Here is a 10,590-nt window from a genome sequence, read left to right as displayed (position 1 = left end):
CTCGAACTCACAGAGATCCGCCTGCCTCTGCCTCCCGAGTGCTGGGATTAAAGGCGTGCGCCACCACCGCCCGGCAGCAAGGTTATTTCTTGTGTCTGCCATCGTATGGGTGCTAGAAGTCCTCTGCTGAGCTCTGCAACCCACAGGGTGACTGAGCACATCCCTCTGCCTGTGGGCCTGCTGTGGGTGGGACACCCTAAAGGGATCAGCTGACCTGAGCCTCCTCTCCCTGCAGGAAGCTCTTTGTGGGTGGCCTGGACTGGAGCACCACTCAAGGTAGGAGCTATGGCATCCCAACCATGGACAGTCTTGGCCCTGGTGTCTGTGTCCCACAGCAGAGCTTGCTCTGCTTCTCCAGCCCTGCCCTCCCATGCCCCGCAGTTAGTCCACACCCTGCTAGCACAAGGCAGGATGGCCTGGCATGTGAGTCTGTGCTGTCTCCTTATACCTTATGCCCTTTTCCCCAGTAGTTGGCTGCCAGGCATCTTGGGTGAGGCTGGTGCTCTCCAAAGGCGTGTCTGTGTGTGCGCACTTGTGTGTATTTTATGTTTGTATGTGCTGCGTCTACGCCTGAGCTAGAGACGTGTGTGCTTTTGTTCCCGCCTCTGAGCAGAGACTCTGCGCAGCTACTTTTCCCAGTATGGCGAGGTTGTGGATTGTGTCATCATGAAAGATAAAACCACCAACCAATCTCGAGGCTTCGGGTTTGTCAAGTTTAAAGACCCCAATTGTGTGGGGACAGTGCTGGCCAGCAGACCACACACCCTGGATGGCCGGAATGTGAGTGACTTCATGGGTTCTCCCCATAGTTGACTGCAGGGTTCAGGCTGCTGAAGATTGGGTGTATTAGAGGCCTGGAGGCGACAAGCCCTGGGGTGTGGTGGGTACTTGCAGTAGTGGCCAATGCAATGCCCTTTGCAGAAGAATTGACTTCTTGCTCACCTCTGGCTTTACATTTCCTACAGATTGACCCGAAGCCATGCACACCTCGGGGGATGCAGCCAGAGCGAACGCGGCCCAAGGAGGGCTGGGTAAGGCTGGGTTGGGCTGGGTGCTTGGGTTCTACTGGAGGATGGTGGGAGGCCACATCCTCTGCTCTGCCCCGACACAAGGGGAGTGGGATTCCAGGGGATGTTGGAGCTTGAGAGCCAAGCACCTTCATTGGGCTGGGTGCAGATTCTCACTAGTCCCGCCTAGGAGGGTGGGGTGGCTCATGCCCTTAGCAGCAGGAGCCTGCCACTTGTGGTCACATGGCTGCGCATCGCATCTCGGTATTCCCTCCGTGGCAGCAGACAGCCTTCCCTTTCACATGGGCCTGCTAGACAGGCAGGAATGGCGGCTTGTACAGGAGTCTGTGCGTACACTATGCATGGCTCCTGGGGCCTTTGCGAGTGGCTCACTTGTTTGGTAATATGGTCTCAGCCTCTCAGGAGCTGGGATTTAAGGTGTGAGCTGCCATTCTTCGATAACTTTCAAATTTTATTTGTATTTTTTACAAATACGTGGGTATCTTGTTTGCATGTGTGTCTGTGCAATGCTGCTGCTTGAGTGCCTGGTGTCCAAGGAGGCCAGAAGAGGGTGTCAGATTCCCTAGAACAGGAGTTGTGATAGTTGTGAATCACCGTGTGGGTGCTCAGGGTCAGACTCGGGTCCTCTGGGAGAGCAGCCAGTGCTCCTACCCACTGAGCCATCTCTCTAGCACTTTCCTAGTAAGGCATTCCCTCTGGCAGGTAGTCTTTGGATCCCAGGTCCAGGAAATTTATGACTGCTGACAGCTTCACTCCTTCCTTTTGGGATTTCGAGACAGGGTTTCTCTGTAGCTTTGGAACCTCTCCTGTAGATCAGGCTAGCCTCCTGCCTCGGCCTCTCGAGTGCTGGGATTAAAGGCATGTGCCACCACCACCTGGCTACCTTTTCTTTTAAGAAAGTCATTTTCCGGGCTGGAGAGATGGCTCAGAGCTTAAGAGCACTGACTGCTCTTCCAGAGGTCCTGAGTTCAATTCCCAGCAACCACATGGTGGCTCACAACCATCTGTAATGAGGTCTGGTGCCCTCTTCTGGCCTGCAGACATACACACAGACAGAATATTGTATACATAATAAATAAATAAATATTTAAAAAAAAGAAAGTCATTTTCCAAAAGAGTTGTAAGCCTAGCACAGCTAGGCTACAGCTTTGCACACAGAGACCTCAGCAGGGGTGTCCTGCTGTGGGCACCATGGACTGGCTGGCTCTGCCTCTTGGGGTTCTGGAGTTTACACACTGAAACTTCTCAGTGTGGCCTGGCCTAGCACACTGTGCATATGAGCTTCTTACCTGGGTCAGCCCACTGTCATTAGCACAGTGATATGCTTCCTTGAAGTCCAGTATGTCATGTAGCCCAGGCTAGCCGGGAACCAGGATCCTCCTGCTTCAGCCTCCGAATGCTAGGCTGATAGGCCTGTGTGACCATAGCCAGCTAAGTTTAGTCTCTTAACTCAAAGTGGTTAGGACCATGGGGACTGTACAGTCTTCACACATGGGACCACGGGGACTGTGCAGTTCTTACACATGGAACCACGGGGGACTGTGTGGTCCTCATGCATGGGGCTATGGTCAGGAGAGGGGGTCAGGCTTATGTCCTCTGGCTGCTCTAAACTTCCCTAAGTCCCCATGTCTCCAGGTTCTCACTGCCAACTGGTAGCCCTGAGACTGCCTTTGAGCTTTTTTTTTTTTTTGGTTTTTCGAGACAGGGTTTCTCTGTGGTTTTCTCTGTGGTTTTGGAGCCTGTCCTGGAACTAGCTCTGTAGACCAGGCTGGTCTCAAACTCACAGAGATCCGCCTGCCTCTGCCTCCCGAGTGCTGGGATTAAAGGTGTGTGCCACCATCACCCGGCCCTGGTTCTAATTTTTAAATTACATGTATTTGCCGGGCAGTGGTGGCGCACGCCTTTAATCCCAGCACTTGGGAGGCAGAGGCAGGTGGATCTCTGGGAGTTCGAGACCAGCCTGGTCTACAGAGCTAGTTCCAGGACAGGCTCTAAAGCCACAGAGAAACCCTGACTCGAAAAAAACAAAACAAAAATAAATAAATAAATAAATTGCATGTATTTGCTGTATGTCTGTGGGTGTTCATGCCACAGTGTGCAGGTAGATGTCAGAGCACAGCTCGGAGCTGTTTTTCTCCTTTCAGTGTTCTCCAAGGCACAGTATGTGCTGCCAGAGAAATCGTGCAGGTGCCTGTGTGCTGTGTCCCAGAGTGGTGTGCAGTTCTAGCTTGTGCTCTGCCTTAGCTGAACCAGGCACCGTCTGAGCTGGAGTGGGTGGAGGTGGGGATGGGAGGTACACACTTCCTTTTTTAAAAAAAAATATTTATTTATTGTTCTTATGTATATGAGTACTCTATCTGCATGTATGTTTTTGTTTCAGAAAAAGGCATCGTATTTCACTATAGATGGTTGTTATCTACCATGTGGGTGGTGGGAATTGAACTCGGGACCTCTGGAAGAGCAGCCTAGTGCTCTTAACCACTGAGCCATCTCTCAACCCCCCCCCCTTTTTTTTTTTTAAGACGGTTTCTCTGTAGCTTTGGAGCCTGTCCTAGAACTAGCACTTATAGAGAGGTATATACTTTTAATCCTAGTATTGTTGGGAAGCAGAGGCAGGTGGACCTCTTGACTTTATGGTCAGCCTGTTGTACATTCTCCATATTGAGTTTCAGGTAGACCAGGACTGCATGGTGAGACTCTGTCTCCATAATAACAAGTAAAAGCTGTGCAAGGGACAGAGCGAATGATCTGCGTCTGGTGTCCCAGCAGTGGACAGCCCAAGGCAGCAGGACTACTATGAGTTGAAAGCCAGCCTGTGTTACATAGTGAGACCATCTCAAAAAGAACAACAAGCTAGGCAGTGGTGGTGTACACTTTTAATCCCAGCACTTGGGAGGCAGAAGCAGGTGGATCTTAGTGAGTTTGAGGCCAGCCTGGTCTATAAAGCAAGTTCCAGGACAGCTGGGGCTACAGAGATGCTTTGTCTTGAAAAACAAAGACAAAAAAAAAAACCCTACAAAACTATGAAAAGGGTTTTGTGGTAGCTAAGCCGTGGGGGAGCGGGCCACCAAAAGTCACTGACCCTCCTCCTCCTCGACAGCAGAAAGGACCCAGGAGCGACAGCAGCAAATCCAACAAGATCTTTGTGGGGGGCATTCCCCACAACTGCGGTGAGACGGAGCTCAGGGAATACTTCAAGAAGTTCGGAGTGGTGAGCTCTGCGCGCTGCTCTGGCCATCCTGGGCACCTCCCCTGCCATGCCCCCACCCTTACTTCTCCCCATCAGTGTTGGCCATGGGCAGTGGGGAGCTAGCTGTGGCTAGGAGGCATGCTGCCTGTGGGGTTCAGGCAGCTGACCCTAGTGAGACCAGATCCCCTGGACACGTGGAGTTGTGCCCACATAGGGTTCTGATGTGGAAACCACTGGCCTCCTGGCACTATTCCACTTGAGCTCTGCCAGAGAGACTGGAGGTCCTTGTGGGGCAGATAAGACTGCAGGAGCCTGAGCTGCTAGGCATTGTACGGAGGTGTGATCCGGCAGGCATGACAGCAACCTGGGAACCCTGAGAAAGCTTATTACTCTGGGGTGGTGTGTGTCCCATCAGGCAGGGCAGGGCATGGCATGGCACAGGAAGACTGCCTGGTGTCTCCCAGACCTCGTCCCTCCTGAGCTATGCAACCAGGATCACAGCTGCCTCTCATTTGCCTGGTGCCCAGGGACCTCCTGGAACTGGGGCTGAATAGCTCTGTGGTGCCTACATCATCCACCCTTTGTCCGCAGGTCACCGAGGTAGTCATGATCTATGATGCAGAGAAGCAGCGACCTCGAGGTAAGGACTGAACCTGTTCATCCTGACCCATGTCCTCCCCTCAGATGGCAAACTATCTCGCCCTAGACAGGCCAGGGTCGGATGCTACACAGCCAGTGCCATTGGGCCACAAGCCAGACAGATCCATGCTTCCCATTCATATCACACTCTGTCCCCGCCTCCCTGTGGGATGGATGTTCTGACCACCTCGCATGAATACCAACACACCGTCTGGTTTTAAAGGGCTCAGAACACGGGCTTCTAAGCCCTCATTTGTTCTCGCTGCCCGCGTCTGACTGAGCACTGCCTAGCTCTAGCCAGGCTAAGCAACACCCCTAGACTCCTGCCCTCACTGCCTGCACTCATTCCATGCTGGCCAGGGAGCAGGTGACACCCTCGCTCTCTAGCTCTTCTTTTGTTTTTGTGGCTGTTTGTCCCCCACATTTTTGGTTCAGTGTCCATTTTGGGCCATAGTGCTCCACGGTACAGGACCTCCACCTCCCCCAGCCCTCACTGCCTTGCACTGTATGTCCCTCCCTTGGCTCACACGGTCTCCATTCACCTGTCCCCTCAGCAAAGGCGCCCATGGCGCCACCACTCGGGAGCATAGTTTGCCATTTGAGCCTCCTCCACTCGTCCAGGACGCACTGCTCACTCGTGTGGTTTAGCTGTTAAGTCTTAGTCTTAATTTACGGTAGACATACATGCTTAATGACGTACGTAGTTTCATAGAATACGGTACCGTTAAGTAAGCTGTCTCCTCTCTCTGTGATTGTCTGTGATTAACGATGTCTCTCTAGATCTCTCTCCAGGTGCTAAGTTAAGTCACACAGGTACAGGCCCGCCCGCAGTCAGAGGACGGAGCGGCTTTGCTCCCGTGGGGTGTAAACGAAGTTTCAGTGTGTTTGTCCCGCTGCTGCCTCTGACACAGCGTTGTAGACAGCCTGCCCCGGCTTCTCCCCCACGACCCACGGCCTCTTGCACTGTGCCTGGACCCAGCCAGCCCGGTGGCTTCAGACACTCCCGCCGTTTGAGAGAATGTCAACTTTTCAAATGTCTTCATCACTATGTTGTGTTCCAAATGCCTCCTCTGACTTTGTGAAGCCTCGGTGTGCGGGACTCTAAGGGCAGCTCCTAGGCGCTCCCGCCCATGGCTGGCACAGCTGCCGCCACCCTCCTGCCACCCTCACCTGGCCTGGCCAGACCCAGCTAGTGTTGCTGGCCTGTGCTGGAGGGGCAGCAGGAGCTGGGCCAAGAGCTTTGGGGCTGGCATGTGGGCCTGTGTCCCTGGGGGCTTGGAAGTGTCCCAGTGGGTGGCAGATAGCAGTGGTTGGGTTAGCAGGGCCCTATAGCACCTCTTCTCCTTCTTGGCTTTGCTGGCTCCTCCAGGATCTTGGTGGGTCTCAGTGTTCCTTCCTGTTCCGTGTCTGCTGACTTCAGATAGCAGGCCATCTTGTCCCTGCAGATCTCTTGGTCCCCAAGCACCCTGTCTGTAGTCTCCTTTACTCTCCTCTGTCCTCTGTCCCTGGTCTCGTCTCTTCAGCCCCCAGCTCCTATAAACTCTACCGTTCCATCTGGCTTCTCGTGCCCTGACACCGTCTGTATAGGACAGCAGGAGCCCCTAGCCCCATCTGCCCTCCTCTCCCATGTCACCTCTGTCCCTCAGCCACATTTTCCTGTCTCCATCTCTTTCCCCCCATGTCCACATAGGGCTGTTTCCCTGTTTGAGCTGCAGTGTCCCATCTGATCAGCTGTGGTTCTGTCCTAAGCTCCCTGTCCTGCCCAGGGTCCCTAGTCACTCATCCTTCTGCCTCTGCTGTGAAGTTCTCTTGGAGCCTTTGGCACTTCTGTCTTGAGCCTCCTACACCCTTTGTTCCCCGAGGTCTCTGGGCCTGAGCACGGCTTGAGATGCTAGCGCCAAAGGCCCTGTCCTTCCTGCCCCTAGCCGGGTGACCGCTCTTGCCCAGACCAACCAAACTTCGTTTATACTGCCACTTTCTTGTGTTTGGGAAATGCTAAATTTTTTTTCCTTTGAAATTTTTTTTCTTTTTCTTTTTTTTATTTTTTCTTTTTTTCTTTTTTTCCTTTTTTTTTTTTTTTAATGACACCATGCCTCTTGCTGTTGCTGCTGACAGCAGAATTTGACCTGCTGGAACCCGTTGTGGCCTGTATCTTTGTGTATTACTGTATTTACCTATATCATATGTGCGTAGAGGAGTAGGACTGTTAGACACAGGACTCCGCGGCTTAGCCAACAGTGTTGGGTAAGCCTGGCGAGGCGCTATAGGAACTGCACTCGGTACCGCCTAGAACAGCGGGGGCTGCTGTGAGCACTAGCTGCGAAGCCAATTGCAAACCCTGGGGGAGAAGCTGGGTTTCAGAAAAACCAGAGCACACCACATGTCCCCCATTGCCTCCCAGGCACCCCGATTCCCGTGGCCACACTCAGCCCGGAGAAGGGTGAATGTCGCTCATTGTCCCCAGTCCCATGTGGGTCATGGCCCCTCTGCACACAGGCTTTGTCTGAAACCCAGTTCGACCCCGTGGCCGCCCTGATACTGTTCATCATCCTGTTTTGTGTCACACGCCCTGCTACCTTGATTCACTCTTCGTCGTTGGCTAGGTTTTGGATTTATTACTTTCGAGGACGAACAATCAGTGGACCAGGCTGTCAACATGCATTTTCACGACATCATGGGCAAAAAAGTGTGTAGTTGTAGTTTTATTTTACCTTAAGACCAAGCCAAGCCTTAGGCAATGAGGGGTTTCACTGGAAAGTGGGTACTCCCCAGCAGGACATCTGTGGAGCACTGCCCCTGGATGGGGGGGGGATGGGATAGAGGGTGGGGCCCTGGGAGGTGGGCCGCCTTCAGTGAGACCCTAGTGTTGCCTCAGGCTCGGTTTCCATGACCACTCCTTCAGATGTGGCCCAGCCCCTTGTGTAACAGTGACCTTAATGTGATGAGCAGGGACCTCCACAGGCCGAGGTCCAGCTCCAAACTGAGCGTACTGAAACATCCTGAAGGATTGGTTTTCTATCGGGTCACTTACTGTGAAACTCCGGGACCAGCCACATGCTCTGATAGCACTTAACCACGTGCAGTCAAGTGACCTTTGGTGTTCCATCTTCATACTGTGTTGCTGCCAGAGTGGGCAGGGCGGGCCCAGGGCCTCCCGAGATCCCAGGCCTCGGAGCTCTCTAGCCGCATGCTCAGGTTTTCGTCCAGCCCTCATGAAGGCTACTCTAGCCACCTTAGCATGCATGATTGCCCTGGCTATGTCTGGCCCTAGCTCTGAGACTAGATGTACCCGCCGTTCCTGTGGCTGCCTGTGCTAGAACCAAGGACAGAGGGACAGGGACATCTCTTGTTCTGGGACCGTGCAGCAGCCCAGGTTGTGGCCTACAGGCTCTGTTCATCCTGGATAGACATTGATGAGATGGGACAGCCCTGTTCTGACACCCCAGCATGCAGCCTGGAGGGCAGAGCGGCTGCCAGCAGTTCGAGGGGCTGTCTGTGTGACTGTGGTCGAGGGTCCCGGGACAGTTGCAGTTTAGAGAGGACTGTGCAGTGCCATCCTACCCTCAGATCCCTTCCCTTAAAGACCCCAGCTGACCTTTACTGGTCACTGCAGCCCCTGGCAGACTCCAGGTGCCTGGAGCTGGGCCTGCATGGTGTTTAAACTCCAGACTGAGCAGATGCAGCCCAAGTTCCTCCAGTCTTGGGCACACACTGCTCTGTAAGCGGGACAAGTCCCCGGGGGCTGCAGGGGCTCATTAACTCCGAGCTCTGATCCTGCTCTCACTGCCTCAGCTTATGGCATCTGCTGCCCACCAAGTTCCCACCACTGGGACCACCTTTGGGTGCTGGAGGGGGTGAGGGTGTGGCTGTGCTGAGTGCTCCTTCCTGCCCTAGGACCCTACCAGAGCCTCTGGGCCTAGCCCTGGTGACAGGCAGCCTGGGTAGGGCTGTTGAGTCATCAGTGAGCTCTCAGAAGGGAGTGAGGTCCCCTTGCAGCCTGGCTAAGTAGGTCAGACACCAGCTTCTGCTAGGGTCCCTATCTGCTCTCCCTGCTGAGCCAGGACTGGGATGCTGCCAAACACAGTATGAAGGTTGCTTACTGATCCCTATGTCCATTTTATTGCATGTTTGTTGACTTTTTGTTAGCTGTACCGTAAGGCTCTTACATCCATCCCCTCTGACATTCCTCTGAGTTAACTGAGATTCTTTAAGCATTAGCCTGGGGAAGGTAAGTCTTTATCTTCCACTAGACATTTTAAATAATTGAATCAAAGCCAGCGTGTTTCTCAGGTATGCAAGGGGGGCGGCGGGTGGACGGAGAACACCTCTTGTAAGCAGCGGGGTACCCCTCAGTGCCCCTCCTTGGCTGTCTCCCGAGGGTGTTTGGTCTCCTGCTGCTTGCAGTGGGGGGCACAGGGCATCTTCCAGATGCATCCGCTGTACCTGAGAAACATTTTTAATACAAAGAAATTAAAGAGCAAACTTTTTTTCTTTTTTTTTTCTTTTTTTCCTTTTTTTTTTTTTAAAGAAAGAAACCTACTGGCCTAAGTAAGCTTTATATTAAGTACTCACTTTAAGTCATAAGGTGTTAAGTGTAGTCATAAGTCACCATGGGTGTCTGAAGGGCAGGGGTACCACTGTGACTTCTCCCTAAAGTGTACTTGATTTATTTAGGTGGAGGTTAAACGAGCTGAACCTCGGGACAGCAAAAACCAAGCACCAGGACAGCCAGGAGCCAGCCAGTGGGGCAGCCGCGTGGCACCCAGTGCAGCCAACGGCTGGGCAGGACAGCCCCCCCCCACATGGCAGCAAGGTTATGGCCCACAAGGTAAGGTTGGGGCTCCACTGAGACACAGGCCTGGTTTTGTCCCTACTAGGGCATCCTGGAAGTGGTTGCTGCCTCCCTGTCCCATAGTGGTGGGACTAGCACCACTGTGGAAGCTGCTGCCCACGAGCTCAGGCTACAGGAAGGCTCGAGGGCTGGTGGGCACGTGAAATGGTTGTCGAGTTGTCCTTTGAGGGCCATGGGGCGTCATTTTGGCCAAGTGTGTCACTACTTCTGCCTAGTTCCTAGCTGGCAGCAATAAACACAGGAGCCTGGCAGTAGCTGCCTGGGGTACCCAAGTGTACAGAGGGCCTCTCTATTTTCTAGAATTTTCCTATTTGACCTAGGTAGAACATGAAACTTTTTTCCCCTTGGTGCTAGAACTCAAGTCACAGGCTAAATTGTTGCTTACTGCTGACCATAGTCAGCAGGGCAATTTCCTTCTTGAACTTTCCAGCCTTCCTGCTTCAGTCTTAAAGGGCCAGGAAGACAGGCATCCACCAACCATCCCACCAAACCTCTGTGTGGTGATGCAGGCCTCTGGCCACCCTGTGTTCTCTCCTGAGGGCCTGCAGGTGGTTCATCCCCTCTACTGCTAAGTGTGTGCAGCCTCCCAGTGCCTGGCCACAGTGCCCGTTGGCAGTGGTGTGGGGAGGCCTTCATCTGGAAGACTCTAGCTGGTGTTGCCAGGGTTGGATCACTGTGTCTGGGTGCTGAACACCAAGGGACTCCGTCTATGGTATTTTCCTTGTTGTTCTTAGAAGAGTAACTTTTGGAAGAATTTGCTCTGGCTGACATTTTGAGGCACAGGGCTATCCTGGCAGAGCAGGCATGGTAATGGGCTGTAAGTGGAGAACCGTGAACCTAGTGTTTGGCTCCTGCTCTTTTTTTTTTTTTTTTTTTTTTTT

General features: G+C 53.1%; 1 protein-coding gene across 5 annotated transcripts in view; it reads left to right on the top strand.

The window, feature by feature from the left end:
• Dazap1 (DAZ associated protein 1) overlaps positions 1-10,590 on the top strand; it is a 21,791-nt gene that overhangs the window by 7,356 nt on the left and 3,845 nt on the right. For 2 of the 5 annotated variants that reach the window (XM_005359067.3, XM_005359066.3), the window contains exons 2-8: positions 236-276; positions 614-780; positions 966-1,031; positions 4,132-4,239; positions 4,810-4,858; positions 7,461-7,543; positions 9,532-9,685. In XM_005359067.3, the coding sequence (XP_005359124.1) occupies positions 236-276; positions 614-780; positions 966-1,031; positions 4,132-4,239; positions 4,810-4,858; positions 7,461-7,543; positions 9,532-9,685 (668 nt within the window). Of the gene's footprint in view, positions 1-235; positions 277-613; positions 781-965; positions 1,032-4,128; positions 4,240-4,809; positions 4,859-7,460; positions 7,544-9,531; positions 9,686-10,590 lie in introns of those variants that run through there. The other 3 variants (XM_005359065.3, XM_005359064.3, XM_026785084.1) reach the window with 2 other exon arrangements.

The sequence above is a fragment of the Microtus ochrogaster genome, linkage group LG1 (assembly GCF_000317375.1).
Source record: "Microtus ochrogaster isolate Prairie Vole_2 linkage group LG1, MicOch1.0, whole genome shotgun sequence".
Lineage (NCBI taxonomy): Eukaryota > Metazoa > Chordata > Mammalia > Rodentia > Cricetidae > Microtus > Microtus ochrogaster.
This window is presented reverse-complemented; position numbering and strand designations above follow the sequence as displayed.